The sequence below is a fragment of the Orycteropus afer genome, unplaced genomic scaffold (assembly GCF_000298275.1).
Source record: "Orycteropus afer afer isolate SDZICR_OR568_19922 unplaced genomic scaffold, OryAfe1.0 scaffold00237, whole genome shotgun sequence".
Taxonomy (NCBI): Eukaryota; Metazoa; Chordata; class Mammalia; order Tubulidentata; family Orycteropodidae; genus Orycteropus; species Orycteropus afer.
In genome coordinates, this window is record NW_006921824.1 from 1,431,921 (window position 1) to 1,448,809 (window position 16,889).

Consider the following 16,889-nt stretch of genomic DNA (forward strand, 5'->3'; position numbering starts at 1 on the left):
AGGAGAGGTCTCTGTGAGTCGGGTCTGACTCGACGGCACATAACAGCAAGACCGTTGTTCTTGTTGTTACATGCCGTCGAGTCGGACCCGACTCATAGCGATCCCTCCTTGGGTTTCCGAGGCAGTATCACTACGGAAGTAGATTGCGCCATCTTCCTTCTGAGGAGTGGCTGATGGGTTTGAACTGCCAGCCTTGTGGTTAGTAGTCAAGTGCTTTAGGCACTATGCTACCAGAGCTCCTAAGAACAATAGTATATGTAAATAAATCTAGAGGCTTAAGTGTTAGAATTATTCTCTGGACCTAATTTAGGTAGAAGTTACTGCTGTGTATTTTTTTCCTCCTGCTTTTGGGTTTGGTCCTTGTGCCAAAAAAAGTCACTTTTTAACCTTTTAAAAAGCATTGGTATTGCATTATGCTGTATGTGACAGGATTCTAATGTTATGGCCTTAATGTTGATGGTTAACATTTACAATAATGTTGCCTAAAAAGTCCATTTATTTAACCCTAACTGTAAATTAAAATTTTTTTTAGCAGTTTGGAAAAAGATTTTTAAATAGGTCTTGACTTATTAAATCTTTTTATATTCCTGTTTGAAAATTCTCTTCAGTTAATGTCTTAAATTTTGTATGGGTTAATATTGTTGTCAAACCCAGTAGCTGATTTTTATTAGAAATATTTTTTGCCAGATGGCTTGCTCAAAGTCAGTTAAAGTAATCTTTTAAAAATGGTCATTATAAAGCTTTTAATGAGTATTACAGGCAGTCTTATTAAAATTTCTTTAAATATTAAACAATGTGCCTTCAGGCTATTAATGTAGGTTAGAGAACCTTTCAAGGTAAAATGGAAGCTACAAGAATGAAATAACTTGAAAGTTCTGATTGTGCATTTTATGCATTCCCCAGAGCATGTATATTTCACATAGTTTATTTCATTCTATAGATTTTTTGTTGTTGATGTTAGAGCTCCTGCTTCTTTCTAGTTTAACACTCACTAAGGCTTTTAAGGCTCCAGAATTTTGAGTGCTAAAGTAGAATAAATCGGGTTTGAAGTGGAAATCTATGCCTTAGTATTAAAATTAGTTTTAGATTCCTAGAATGTTTATTATTAAGTTTTAACTGCTTTACTAAGATATTTCAACATTTAGGTCATTTTTTGTGGCTGTGAAGCCAGGATTTAAACAGGGTAGCGATTTGATTAGCAACTTTTTTGAGTGGTCACATTGTCTTGCTTTTCTATAAGAACTTTTGCTCTTTAGAATAAATACCAGCTATGGTTGAGTATTTGAATTCATTTAGAGTATAAATTGGGAAATGATGCTTTTACTTTTTAGCCAAAGAAATTTATTTTTATTTTCTTATTCCTACCTATAAAGAATAGCATTGAAAGATATTTTTGGCCACAGAGCATTTCAGATATCCATTAAAGGACATCTTAATATTATATTTTATTATAAAATTCTTAATGGAAATCTAGAATAGCTTCAGAAATTACAATAATAATAGTTATTACTAATGTATTACTGATGATTTATTATAGAATGTGAAAGGTAGTCAAGTAGATTCTCATACTGTATTTTATTAATTCTGCTTTATTATTGCTAAAGCCAGGTCTTAATGATTTTGTTCCTTAATGAAGTTCTGTTTTATAAATTGTGTTCTTTCATTTAGTTTTAAACCTTTTAATTTTTATAATGTTGTATTTCTATTGAAAATCTTGAGGTGCAACTTTATTTTAGGATAATCCTGTTGAATTAAAATGTTTATTATTTCAAGTACTTCTACATAGTACCTTGAAATAATTCCTTAAGTGTATCAATTAGTCAAATTTATGCCTAAAAATATTATTGAATTCTTGAATTTTGTAAGAAAATTAGAATCTGCTGTTAGCTTTCATACTGTGATACTATGTTGTTGTTATGTGCCATTGAGTCGGACCTGGCTATAGTGACTAACCCCTCCTTGGGTTGCTGAGGCAGTTATCACTACGGAAGTAGATTGCCCAACCTTCCTTCTGAAGAGTGGCTGGTGGATTTGAACCACCAGCCTTCTCGTTAGCAGTCAAGTGCCTTAGGCACTATGCTACCAGAAGTTTCTTTAAGATTATTTTGTGGTGAATAGTTTGATTCTTCTTATTTCTGAGTAGTCACTATTTAAAAAAAAAATCAATAGGCCGTTTGAAAATATGTTTGTTGTGGCTAACCTTGGTTTAGGAGATTGAAATGTGTTTGTACCTTTATGTTTGTTTATAGATTATAGAAAGTATTTGGGGTGTGTGTGTGTATGTGTGTGTCTGTGTATATGTGTATGATCCCCTTTGGTTTTGGCCTCCTGCATGTGTTTCTGTGTTCTTTCTTAACTGATAACTCAAAAAGGAAAATGTCTAGATATCATTTAGTTTAAACCTTAGCTTTACAACACTTTAAACATGTAAGAAGACTTCGGGTTAAATGGGATAAATAATAGTGTACATACAAAAATTATAGTCAGAATTTTGTTATTTGTGTGTGTGTGTGTGTGTGTGTGTGTTTGCAGGTATGTATAAATGGTGGCCTTGATTAGTATCTATGCAAAATTAAAAAAATGTTTAACTATCATTTTGTTACTTAATTAAAAAAATTTGGACTTAATTTTTTAAAAAAGTTAGTAACGAAGAAAATAAATATAGTTTTAGTTGTACTTACAATAGTTCCATTGTCCAAAACCTAACAAGGATCATTTCCAAATGGCCTCAGGTGAAATCTAATGGGAAATAATTTCAAACTGGTCTGAATTCACTGGTAAAAATAATGTGTCTTACATAAACATCTGATCTAAGTTATACTACTTTGTACTACTCTTTTTGTGATTAGCTTCTATTTTTTTTTTTTAAATTTTAGTAAATAAGTTGGCTTTGCCAGATAAAATAGGACCCTATTATATTGTATTTAATGTGGATTTTATAAAAATACTTGTTTGCAGATTATTTTGATTCATGAGTTGCTAACAGCATTTTCTTATGGGGAATGTTAGTATTTTATATAAAGTGTTCTTAATGAAATGGTTAGCTTGACTTCAAATGCTTTTGGAAAAATAAAAGACTTGTTGTTTCTCACTTTTCTCTTTTTTAACTTTCCTATTGAACTTATTTTTGTTGACAGGAAAGTTCTGATCTACCCGTTGCTCTTCTTTTGGCTCAGCATAAAGATCGATCTACCCAATTGGAAATGCAACTTGAGAAACCCAAGCCTATAAAACCAGTGACGTTTTCCACAGGCATCAAAATGGTAAACCTTATTTTACTTGCTTTGTTGAAAGTTATTTTTCAAGGCTTACATTTTATATTTTTGTATTGATTTCTACAGATACACTACACTGAAAGTTTCACATATTTAAGAACAGTGTGTGTTCTAGGCTAGATTGCTATGAATATTGTAATCAAGTAATTTTCAAAGTACTCAACACAATTTTGTTGTAAGGGATATTGGGTTTGTATGAATTTTCTTACTCTACATGAATTTTTAAGTTTGTAGTATAGGAAAATGTTTCATAAAATGGTTAAATATTGTTAGAGACATAGTTACAGTCTGCAGGTATAAAAGGAAAAGCAAATATGTCAATTTATATTTCCTTTCAAACATTTATTCTCTACATAATGTCTTTTAAAATTTAAGGCCATTTTTAGCTTTGTAGACTATTATAAGCATAGAAAAATAAGCATTTTAAAAAATTATTTTTTCTAGCCATTCATTCAGAGGAAAGATCTTGTAAGCAATGATATATTTGGAAAATAGACTTTTATGAAGTTGTTTATTTTGTTCAGGAAATGTATACTTTGACATAATAGTTTTTTTTTTTTAATTGTGATTTGGGTGAAAGTTTACAGAACAAATTCATTTTCCATACAGCAGTTCATACACACTTTGTCTCATGACATTGACTGCAATCTCCCACAGTGTAACAGCTTTCTTCTGACTTCCTCACCATAGTCACCTCTTTCCTGTCTCCTTCTCTCCCATGCACTCCTGCCCCCTCCCCAGCTGTCATCCTATGTGTACACTGCCCTTCTGTTCTCCATGATTGATCTCTGCAAGGTGTGTATCTACCTAATGTAAATGTTCAGCTCACATGCCTGTCTTTTGTTTGGCTGGAAGCCACAGGAGTGGGTTCAGTTCCAGACCTGAAGGGCAGCTAGGGGCCATAGTCTCAGTAGTTTCACTAGGCTCTATCAGACCAGCAAACCTGGTCCTTTTTTTTTTTTTTTTTAAATGATTTTGAGTTTTGTTCCACATTGTTCTCCCACTCTATCCAGGATCTCCTACATAGATCCCCCTCCGAGTGATTGACAGTGGTAGTTAAATACATTAAACATGTATTTAGTTTTAAAAAATTTAATTTCCATATTTTTGAGATGTAGTTACTCTAAAATATATAACTCTCAGTAAACATATTTTTCAGTAGTCTCATTACAGTAGTCAGAAGGAAGACTGGGCAGTCTACTTCCATAGAGATACTACCTTGGAAACCCAAGGAGGGGTCGCTATGAGTTGGAAAAAAAGACTCAATGGCAATGAGTTTGGAGTTTTATTATAGTAGGACAAAAAGTGTGGCAATGTTATAAGGTCATAGTTAAGGATTTAGACTTTGGAGCCAAATACCTATGTTAAACAGCTGCTTAATATTAGCAAATTACTTAGCTTCTGTAATAAATAGTTTTTTTTTTTTTTTTCCTCATCTGCAGAATGGCAATAATAATACTTATCTCATAAGCTTGTTGAGGATATTTCAGACAGTCCCTGGATTATGAACAAGATTAATTCCTAACTGTGTCTTTAGGTAGAATTTGTAGCCGAGTCAGAACAGGTGTATATGGTTCTTATTTAGCCTTACTTTAGTGCAAGAAAAGGCTCAAAGCCTTTTCAGTGATTTAAAAGCTGCATATGCAGCAAGTGATGGTGATTGTGATGAATAATTTGTTGCCAGTAGGGATTGGTCAGTCATTTAAAAGTAAGGGGAAATTTACATAACATTAAAGGGCAGGTAGGAGTTGTCCATAAATTGGATGTTCATTTATAACCCAGGGACTACCTGTAAATGCAGTGATATAAACAAAGTAGCCAGCACAATGCCTAGCATATACTAAGCTGTCAATAAATGGTGCTAATTGTATTAATTACAACATCAATTGATAAGAGGGATGGCTATACTAATTTACTCCATTGATCATTATATTCTGCAACTGTGTAATGAAAACAACATTAAAATGGAGTCAGAAGACCTACATTAAAATTTTGACTCTAACTTATTGATAGTTTGACATTGAACAAGTTGCCTAGTTTCATTTAGAAAATGGGATTCTTTCTCACCTCATAGGATTTGCTCAAGGATTAAATCTGTAGAAATGACTTTGACATTGTCTGCCACTTATCCCCCCCAAAAAAAAATCAAACCCACTCCCATTGAGTTGATTCCTACTCATAGTGACCCCTATTGGGTTTCCAAGGCTGTAAATCTTTACAGAAGTATATAGCCTCATCTTCCTTATATATAGCAATCCCCACCCCCAAAAAAAACAACCAAGCTCACTGCCATCAAGTTGATTCCGACTCATAGTGACCCCCATTGGGTTTCTGAGGTGGTAAATCTTTACGGAAGGTAGACTGCCCCATCTTCCTTCTGCGGAGCAGCTGGTGGGTTTGAATGGCCAACTTTCTGGTTAGCAGTCAAATGCCTTAGGCATTGCGTCACCAGAGCTTCCTTATATTTCACCCACTGCTGTTGAGTAGAATCCAAGTTATAGTGACCCCTCCGTGGGTTTCTTAGGTGGTATCTCTATGGAAGTAGATTGCCCAGTCTTCCTTCAGAGGAGTGGCGGGTGGGTTTGAACCTCCAGCCTTCTGGTTAGCAGTCAGATGCCTAATGCAATATACTACCAGAGCTCCTTGTATAGTGCTCAGTAAATATTAAATAAAAATTAATCAGCATTCTTCAGATCCTGATAATTCCCAAAGAAAGAAAGCAGTCTGTAATATTTTGTTTTAGTAGTATAATTATTCTACATGTACCTAGAAGAAAAAAATCAAGCCTTGATTTGCAATATTGAAGAATTCTGTAGAAAAATATTGAATGATGTAGTTTGCATCTAAAGAAGATGGAAGAAATACACAGAGTCATTGTACCAAAAAGAATTAGTTGACATTCAGCCATTTCACTTGGTAGCATATGATGAAGAACTGATGATATTGAGGGAAGAAGTCCAAGTTGCACTGAAGGCATTGACAAAGAACACAGCTATAGGAATTTACAGAATACCAACTGACATGTTTCAACAAATGGATGCAATGATGGAAGTGCTCACTTATCTATGCCAAGAAATTTGGAAGACAGCTACCTGGCCAACCAACTGGAAGAGATCTGTATTTGTGCCCATTCCAAAGAAAGATGATCCAACAGAGTGAGGGAATTATTGGACATTATAATTAATATCACCTGCAATTAAAATTTTGCTGAAGATAATTAAAAAATGGTTGCAGTAGTACATAGACAAAGAACTTCCAGAAATTCAGGCTGGATTCAGAAGAGAATGTGGAACAAGGGTATAATTCCTTTTGTCACATGGATCTTGGCTGAGAATAGCAAAAAGATGTTTACCTGTGTTTTACTGACTATGCAAAAACATTCATTCATTTGACTATGTGGATCATGACAAATTATAGACAACATTGTGAAGAATGAGAATTCCAGAACACTTAATTGTGCTCATGCAGTACCTGTATATAGACCAAGAGCAGTAGTTCTAACAGAACAAGGGATAGTGCATGGTTTAAAATCAGGAAAGGTGTACGTCAGGGTTGTATCCTTTCACCATACTTATTCACTCTGTATGCTGAGCAAATAATCCAGGAAGCTGGATATAAGAATATGGCATCAGGATTTGATTAACAACCTATGATATGCAGATGACACAGCCTTGCTTGTTGAAAGTGAAGAAGACTCGAAACACTTACTGTTGACAATCAATATGGATTATACCTCAACATAAAACAAGAATCCTCACAAATAGACTAAAGAGTGACATCATGATAAATGGAGAAAATATTGATGTTGTCAAGTCTTTCATTTTAACTTGAATCCACAGTAACACTCATGGAAACAGCATTCAGGAAATCAAAGGATTGCATTGGGCAAATCTGCTGCAAAAGACCTCTTTGAAGTGTTAAAAAGCAAAGAGGTAACTTTGAGGACCAAGGTGCACCTGACCCTAACCATGGTTATGTTTAGTCACCTCATATGCATGTGAAAACCGAGTAGGGAAGACCAAAGAAGAATTGATACATTTGAGTTGTGGTGTTGGCAAAGAATATTGAATATACACTGGACTTCCAGGAGAATAAACAAAACTGTCTTGGAAGAAGTATAGCCAGAATGTTCCGTAGAAGTGAGAATTATAACTTTGTGTCACGTACTTTGGTCATGCTTTGAGAAGGAACCAGTACTTGGAGAAGAATATCATGCTTGGTAAAGTAAAGGGTCAGCAAAATAGAGGGAGAACCTCAACAAGATGGATTGGCATAGTGGCTGCAGACAGGCTAAAGCATAGCAGTGATTGTGAGGTTGATGCAGGCATTGTTTCATTCTGTTGTATACAGGGTCACTGTGAGTAGGAAATGACTCGATGACACATAACAACAAACAATAAACTTTATGTCATATTCTTTCCCATACCATACCATTATGAAGGAAAAAAATAGTTAATGGTCAAACATAGAATTTATTGCAGTGGTTGAATTTATTCTGGAAAGTTTGTGGGTGCTCTAGACATGGACATGGACAAAAATAATGAGGAAGTTGTGAGTTAGCACAGTTATTTTGATTTTAATGAGAACAAGTTAAAATCAGGAAGTATGCTGTGAGTAGGGAGACCTTTGACTTTTTCAGTTCTGGAGGACTTTCCATATTCTTGAAAATGTAGACATATTCTCCATTTGGAATGCAGAAATAATAGTTTCCTGCTTAAATTAATTTATTCAACAAACATTTTTCTACAAAGCATTCTACATACTTTGCTTTCTATTGCTTGAGGTAATGAGATTTTTTTCAGTCTTAGAGACATTTTTATCAGCTTTTCAGTAGGGTTTTATCAAATATATGTTATATTTATCAGGAAATATTAGCTGTTGGGGTTGAGAGTATTTCACAAGTGACAAAAAGAAGGAACATATGTTTTAAGCAGCCTCTAAATATTATCTCATTTAATCTTCACAGCTATATTGAATGGCAGGTTGTTGGTGGTGGGTGATCGTGGTTGTTGGCAAGTTGATTCAGACCCATGGTGACTCCATATGCGCAGAGCGGAACTACTCCTTAGGGTTTTGAAGGCTGTGACCTTTTGGAAGCAGATCATCAGGGCTTGCTTCTAAGGTACCTCTGGGTAGGTTTGAACCACCAACCTTTCCATTAGTAATCTAAAACTTAACCGTACTTGTCACTGAGCAACTCCCAAGGTAGATGGTAGTATTTCCATTCATGAGAAAATGTAATGATTCAGGGATTAAATGTTTCCGAGAGTAATAATGTGGCTAAGTTAGGGAGCTGGCATCTAGACACAGGGTCTGTTGGACTCCGAGTATTTTGTGCTACTTCATACATAATGGTCCCCATCTTCTTGAAGTTGATTTTCTAAGTGGGAAGAGAAAACTAACATACGTGAAATAACTAATTGGTATTGACTTTAAGTATAGTAAGGTTTTCCACCAACAGACTCAAATAAACCCCTTGTGAAGTATGTAAGACTTGAACTAAAGCCTTTAGAAGAGTAAATTTTAGGAAAGATGGAAGGAAAGAGGAAGGTAGGTATGTGGGAGCATTCTAAGCAAAGGATTAAAAATAACTACCATCAAGTCGATTCTGACTGACAATGACCCTTTAGGATAGAGTAGACCTGCCCCATAAGATTTTGAAGACTGTAAATCTTTATGGAAGCAGACTGCCTCATCTTTCTCCCATGGATTGGCTGGTGAGTTCAAACTGCCGACCTTTTGGTTAGCAGCCTAATATCTTAACTATTACGCAACCAGAGCTCCTTGAGCAAAGTAATGAAAGCAGTGAATTTAGCAAATTTCATTTTGTAGTTCTTAGCCAGAAATTTTTTTCTTATGAACTTACATACTGAATTGAAAATGTACATCCTTTCTTTGGTTCCTAGGAGGTTAGGACGTGATAATCAAGTACAAATGTGCCAGTAAGAGCTTCTTACTAGTAATATATTGGGTAAGTTAAGGGTTACTAAGATTTGATATTTGGAAATGGTAAAATAAATCCGTTATTTCTATTTGCTTAGCACTGTGATTCAGTATTTTACTAAGGAGCCTGGCTGCCACAAATGTGTGGCAGTTTTACAAGGCTACAACTGCACACGCGCATGGCCAGATTATTCCTGCAGTATTTGTCAATGAGATACTTTAATTTTCTAGCGAAGCAGATTGATTTTTCCTTCATAATTTTATTAGTGAACTATTAGTATTGTCTTAATTGTGATTTTGATATTCTAATAATACAGGTTTTTCTTTTGTTCATTGTTTTGTTATGTTTCCTGTATTCTTTTGATTATTATTTTGATTACCTCCAATTCTTTTCTATCATAGATTCTTTTTCTATTAGAATATAATCTGCCATACCTTTTGTGGCTGTGGCGCAGGTTGTATTTGTTTGTTTTCCAGACATTCTCTAAATTTCTTAAACATACTTGTAATATTTAAGGTTGTGTGTCAACTTGGCTGGGCCATGATTCTACATGTTTTAGCAGTTATGATGTAGTTAATTCCCTGTGATGAGATTTGATGTAATGTAATGGCCTCCATGATAAGATCTACTGTGAGCAGTGAATCAGTTCAAAGGATGTTTCCTTCAGAGTGTGACTTGCTTCCGTGTGTATGGAAAAGCTCTGGGAAAGGTCTCTGGCTTTTTGCTCGGGATCCTGCACCTGGCTCGTCAGCATTTGGACTTGAGCCAGTGGTCTGCTACATTGCTGGCCCATCATGGGATTGTTGCCTTCTCGCCCTGTGAACCAGAAGCTTGCCTTTTACCTGCTGATCTTGAGTTCATAAGCCCTGCAGCTGCATAAGTCAGGAGAAGACTCCAGCTTGACATTTAACCCAACGTCTTGGGACTTGCCGCCTCTATAACTGCATTAGCCATTTCCTGGAGATAAATCTTTCTCTCTCTCTCTCTAAGCTACACTGGTTTTACTTCTCTAGAAAACTCAGCCCGAGACAATACTCAACTGATAGATAACTTAAAATACGCTCTCATTCTGTCAGTGCCCTACCTTCTGTTAATATTTTTTTCTGCTTTAGAAGCCTTTCCCATTTTTGCTGAGCGAGCTCCTGACACCTCCTCTCAGCCTCATCCCCGCTACAACACAGAACTAAGGTCATATTTCTGCTCTGTTCTGCTCCTCCTTATCAGAGTCTTTCCCAGATTCTGCCATGGTGTCTTGGAGCCTCCACCCAGTCCCTACTTGGCTTCTGTTCACTTTAGGTCTCACAGTGGTCTGTGGTTCAAAACTCCTGACTAGGCTTAGAGACCAGGGGCTTTCCGCTATATTATAGTTTAAATAAGCTTCTGTGGGTTAGGAAAGCTGGCATGGCTTGTAGTATAGCTTCTATGATCAAATGTGTTCTGCAATTTTAAGTTTTGAACTTATTGATAAACATGAAGATCATCTCTCTATACTTTGGAAGGTACCCTTGACCACTCCATTTCCTGCTCCCCCAAAGCTCAAGGGAGAGTCTGAGTGCTAGCTAAACCTGGGTTTTTTTTTTTTGTGTGTTGATCAGAGGAGGTAGAACACAAAAATTAGTGGAGATAGAACACAAAAGAGCAGAAAGGAGAGTAAAGCATTTATAGAAGGGGTACTGATAAAAAATGGATGGTAGAGGCAAAGCTGAGAAGATTTTAAGAGTCAGTGCTGCAGGTTATGATTTGAGTTCCCTTTTGGTGTCCCTGAGTCCCTGGGTGGTACAAATGGCTAGCACCCTCCACTGCTAACTGAAAGGTGGGAGGTTTGAGTTCACCAAGAAGTTCCTGTGAAGAAAGATGTGGCTATCTTCTGAAAAATCAGCCATTGAAAACTCTGTGGGGCACAGTTCAGTTTCAACATACTAGGGTCTCATGAGTTGGAGTCCACTTGATGGCAACTGAAAAAATAGACAGACAGACAAAGCCTGTAGAATCTCTAGCGATGTTCCCGCTTTCGTTCCTGTTTGTAGTCATGTGTATCTTTTCACCTTTTCCTCCTGATCAGTATGGATAGAGGTTGTCTTTCTTCTTGATTAGTTCAAAGAACCAGTTTTTGGATTCGTTGATTTTTCTCTGTTGTTTTTCTGTTTTCTAATGATTTTTTTTCTCTTTATTGTTTCCTTTGTTCTCTTTAATTGGGGGTTGATTTATTCCTTTTGTTTTTTCTTTTCTGGTCTCTAAAGGTGGAAACTTTATGAGAACGTTCTGATTATTTAATGTTCTGGTAGCATAGTGCCTAAGGCACTTGACTGCTAACTGGAAGGCTGGAGGTTCAAACCCATCAGCCACTCCTCAGAAGGAAGATGGGGCAATCTACTTCCGTAGCGATACTGCCTGGGAAGCCCAAGGAGGGGTCGCTATGAGTCGGGTCCGACTCGACGGCACATAACAACAACAACAACAACAACAACAACTATTCTTAAGCATTTTCTTATTTTAGATGTATCCTATGTATTTTGACATATGTTTTGATAGACCCCATCCTCTGAGACGTAGATGTCAAGATGGATTTAAATGCTGGGAGCAGCCTGTGTGAATTAGGGCCTTGGAGTAGATGTGGACATGGATTTCAGAGTGCAGCAGTTGGGGGATGCTTGGTCAATTATGTTCCTGTAGTTTGAAGACCTAAGATGTGCATTCATCAGCCACCACAGTTCTGTATTCATTTTCTTTTAATTCAAATTACTGTCTAATTTTGCTTTTGATTTCTTGTTTGTTATTTAGAAGTGTGCTGTTTAATTTCTAAGTATTTCCAGATTTTCCAAATACTTTTTTTTTTTTAATTGAGTTCTAATTTAAATACATTTGGTCAGGGAATCATACTTTGTATGATTTCAAGCCTCTTTAATTCATTGAGACTTTTTTTATATGGTCTTGGTCAATTTTTGTGTGTGTGTGTCTGTGAGAACTTGAAAAAAATTTGTATTCTGCTGTTGGATGGAATGTTCTGTAAATGTTAATTAAACCAAAAAACGAAACTTGTTGTTGAGTCATTTCCAACATACATATATATACACGCACACATACACATGCATATATATAGTGACCCTATATATAGAACAGAGTACAACTGCCCCATAGGGCTTCCAAGGCTGTAAATCTTTACAGTAGCAGACTGCTGGTGGGTTTGAACTGCCGACCATTTAGCCAAGTGCTAACCGTTGTACCACCAGGGCTCCTCACTGTTAATTAGGTTGAGTTAATTGATAATACCACTTAAGTTTTCTGTTTCCTCACTGATTTTCTATTTCCTTTTTATTTCAGTTACTGAGAGAGCAGTGTTGAAATTTCTGACTGTAATTGTGAATTTTTGAAATTCCAATCGGTTTTTGTACTATATATTTTCAAGCTCTGTTTTTGTGTGCTTAGACACGTAGGATTGTTATGTCCTATTGATACTTTGAAGGAGCTCTGGTGGTGTAGTGGTTAAGGCATTTGGCTGCTAACCAAGACGTCAGTGGTTCGAACCTACCTGGCTGCTCCACAGACGAAAGATGAGGGCAGTCTGCTTTTGTAAAGATTTATAGCCTTGGAACCCAGTGTGAGTTGCTATGAGTCAGAATTGCCTCAATGGCAGTGAGTATTGATACTCTGGCATCTTCATTATTATGAAATATCCCTCTTTTCCCTATAATAGTTTTCATTCCGAAGACTATTTTTTCTGATGTTAAATAGCCACTCTCACTTTTTTTGATTAATGTTTTCATGGTTTGTCTTTTTCTATCTTTTTACTTTTTTTTTTTTATTGTGGAGAGATACAGATATACAAAACATTTGTCATTTCAACCATTTTTTTGTGTGTACTGTTCAGTGATAATTACATTTACCATATTGTATAACAATCACCACTATTTGTTGCCAAATTTTTCTGTCATTCTTAACAGAAACTCAGTGCCCCATAAGCAGTTACTCCCCTTCCTCTCCCACCCCTGGTACCAATTAACAAACTTTGGTCTGTGAATTTGCCTGTTCTAGACATATAAGTGGGATCATATAATATTTGCTCTTTTGTGCCAGACTTATTTATCTCAGTATAATGTTTTCAAGGTTTAGTCACATTATAGCATGTATCAGAACTTCATTTCTCTTTATGGCAAATAATATTGTATTGTAAGAATATATCACATTTTGTTTATCCATTCTTCTGTTGATGGACATTTAGGTTGTTTCTTTCACCTTTGGCTATTGGGAATAGTGCTGCAGTAAATGTTGGTGTACTAGTATCTGTTTGTGTTCCTGTTTTCAAGTCTTTCAGGTATATACCTGGGAGTGGAATTACTGAGTCCACCTTTTACTTTTAACTTGTATCTTTATAAAGTTGCTTTCTTAAAGACAACATATAGTTGGATCTTGATTTCTCATTTAATATGATGATCTCCTACTGTTAGTTATTTATTGATATAATTATTATATTACATTATTATTATAATAGTTATAATTTAATAATATAATAATTACTGTGTATGGAAGGAAGGTTGGGAAATTACTTCTGTAGTGATACTGCCTCGGCAACCCAAGGAGGGGTCTCTATGAGTCAGGTCTGACTTGAGGACACATAAGAACAACAACAACATATATGATATTAAAAATGAAACCAAACTCACTGCCGTAGAGTCGATTTGACTCACAGCGACCCCTCCTTGGGTTTCTGAGGTGGTATCTCTATGAGTCGGGGCCGACTCGACGGCACATAACAACAACAACAACAAATCTCTATGGAAGTAGATTGCCCAGTCTTCTTTCTGAGGAGTGGCTGGTGGGTGTATACCACCAGCCTTCTGGTTAGCAGTCAGATGCCTTAAGGACTAGGCCACCAGAGCTACCATATGATATAGGGTTGTTGTTGTTGTTGTTGTTATGTGCCATCCTTGGTTTAAATCTACCATCATCAAATTTGGAAAAATTTCAGCCATTATTTATTTAAATATTTTTCTGTTCACACTCTTCTAGCACCTTCCTTGGGAGTTCAGTTACATATAATATATTACCTATTGTTAACAGTTGACTTGCAGTTTCTTTTTATTCTTTCTAGTTTTATCTACCTTTGTGCTTACCTTTCGGTAGCTAGTATTGCTGTCTTCAAGTTCACTGATCTTTTCAGGTGTCTAATCTGCTGTTCTACCACCTACCTGTCAATTTTTTGGTAAATAGTGTATTGCTGTGATGGTGGAAGCTATGCTACCAGTATTTCAAATACCAGCAGAGTCATTCATGGTGCACAGGATTTAGCAGAGCCTTTTAAGACAGAGTAGGAAGAAAGGCTTGGCAATCTTAATTCCAAAAATTAGCCAATGAAAACCTTGTGGAACATGATATTGTCCTATACAGTGCTGGAAGATGAGGCCCCTAGGTCATAAGGCACTCAGAGTGGAAAGGGACTGCAGTAATGGGCTTGAGCACACCAGTGATCATGAAATGGCACAGGACTGGGAAATGCTTTGTTTTGTTTACACAGAGTCACCATGCATTGGTGCTGACTTGACAGCAACTATCAATGTCAACAATAATCTGTTTATCATATGTTTTATATTTTTCATTTTGTTTTACTTTTAATCTCTGGAAGTTCCATTTACATTTTTTTACATCTCCCATTTCTCTCCTCATCATGTTCATATTTTCCTCTACCTTCTTGAAGATGTGATGCATATTTATAATAGCTATTTAATGTCCTTGTCTGCTAATTGCATAAACTCTGTTGTTTCTTGGTCTGCTTCTGTTGATTTTTTTTTCCTCCTGGTTATGAGTTACATTTTTCTGCCCTTTTTTTTTTTTTTTCTAAAATGTTCGCATATAAATTTAGATTAGTTTGGAAACAGCAATTTTATTTGGGAGGGCTTATTTTTTAATGCTTGGTAATTCTGTATTCCATTAAATGTTGTCAGACTTTGTTTGAGTAAGGAGCCTTGGTGGTACAATGGTTAAGTGCTTGGATGCTAAGAGAAAGGTTGGAATCAACTCGGTGACAATGGATTTGATTTTGGTTTTGGTTTGGTTGTTTGAGTATACAGTTAAACCAAAACCAAACCCACTGCCATCCGGTCAATTCTGACTCATAGTGACCATATGGGACAGAGTAGAACTGCTCTATAGGGTTTCCAAGATTATAAATTTTTATGGAAGCACACTGCCTCATCTTTCTCCTGTGGAGTATCTGATGGTTTTGAACTGCTGACTGTTTGGTTAGCAGCCAAGTGCTTTAACCACTGTGCAACCAGAATTAAGCTCCCTGTAATTTATTGGATCCTTAAAAGGCTTACTTTTAAAACATCATTAAGGTACACAAAAAGCAGACTTTAGTGTTAGGCTGATTTACCTCCACTGTCAGTGTAATGAGTCCTAGTGGCACAGTGGTTAAAGTGCTTGGCTGCTAACCAAAAAGTCAGTGGTTTTAACCTACCAGGTACTGTGCAGGAGAAAGGTGTGGCAGTCTGCTTCTGTAAAGATTTGCAGCTTGGGAAACGCCATGGGGCAGTTCTACTCTGTTCTATAGGGTCGCTATGACTTGGAATTGCCTTGATGGCAGTGGGTTTGGTTTGTTTTGGGTTCAAAGTGATACCACTCTGAAGACTCTTCCTTATATCTGTACATTATTAAGAAGTCTTTTCACTTTGTTTATTGACAACATGAACTATTCGTTTGATCCTCTGTTGCTTTCTAGGTTATTTTCTTGGTCTTGAATAATTTCTACTTATTCATGTGCAGATCAACACTCAGGCAAACTTTGAAATCATTATTCTGCAGATGTCTAGAGCAGAGGTGGGCTAACTACAATGCTCAGGCCAAATTACCTGCCACTTGTTATTAGAAGTAAAGTTTTGTTGAAATGCAGCCATGTTCATTCATTTGTGTATTGTTTCTGTCTGCTTTCATGTTATAGTGATAGAGTTGAGTTGTTGGGGCAGAGATCATATGTTTTAGTATAGCCACTACAGCTCTCCTGTGGTTGTTATTTGCATGATTTATCTTGTTCAGTCCCTTTATTTTCAACTTGTTCTAGGTCTGATTCTAATATGTGTCTCTTGTAGACAGTATATAGTTGGATTTTGCTTTTTAAAATCCAGTCTGACAATCTTTGCCTTTTGATTGGAGCATTTAATCCAGTTACACTTATTATTAATTACTGATATGGTTTGATTTACATGAGCCATTTTACTGTTTGTTTTCTGTATATCTTATGTCCTTTTAGTTCTGCTATTCTTCCTTTAAGGAGTCCTGGTGCTGCAATGGTTGAATGCTTGGCTGCTAACCAAAATATCAGTGGTTTGAACACACCCCTGGGAGAAAAGACCTGGCAATCTGCTTCCCTAAAGAGTACAGTCTAGGAAACCCTCTGGAGAGTTCCTTTCTGTCCTGTAGGGTCACTGTGAGTCAGAATTAACTTAACAGCACACAACAGCATCAATACCATTCCTCCTTTACTGCCTTTTCTTATGTCAGTCATTTTTCTAGTGTATATTTTCAGTTCTTTATTTTTTGTTTATTATTTATATATTTTGAACCATTTATTAGTGGTTGATTACAATATGCATCTTATTATAATATACTTCTGGAGCTCTGGTAGCATAGTGCCTAAAGCACTTGACTGCTAACCAGAAGGCTGGTGGTTCAAACCT

The 16,889-nt window shown here is 36.2% G+C and overlaps 1 protein-coding gene across 1 annotated transcript in view; it reads left to right on the forward strand.

Annotated features, from left to right (window-relative positions):
* The window catches only part of MNAT1 (MNAT1 component of CDK activating kinase), a 309,615-nt gene that overhangs the window by 162,432 nt on the left and 130,294 nt on the right, over positions 1 to 16,889 (forward strand). Inside the window, exon 6 of the mRNA XM_007949081.2 lies at positions 3,138 to 3,263. Coding sequence (XP_007947272.1) covers positions 3,138 to 3,263 — 126 coding nt within the window. The remainder of the gene's footprint in view (positions 1 to 3,137; positions 3,264 to 16,889) is intronic.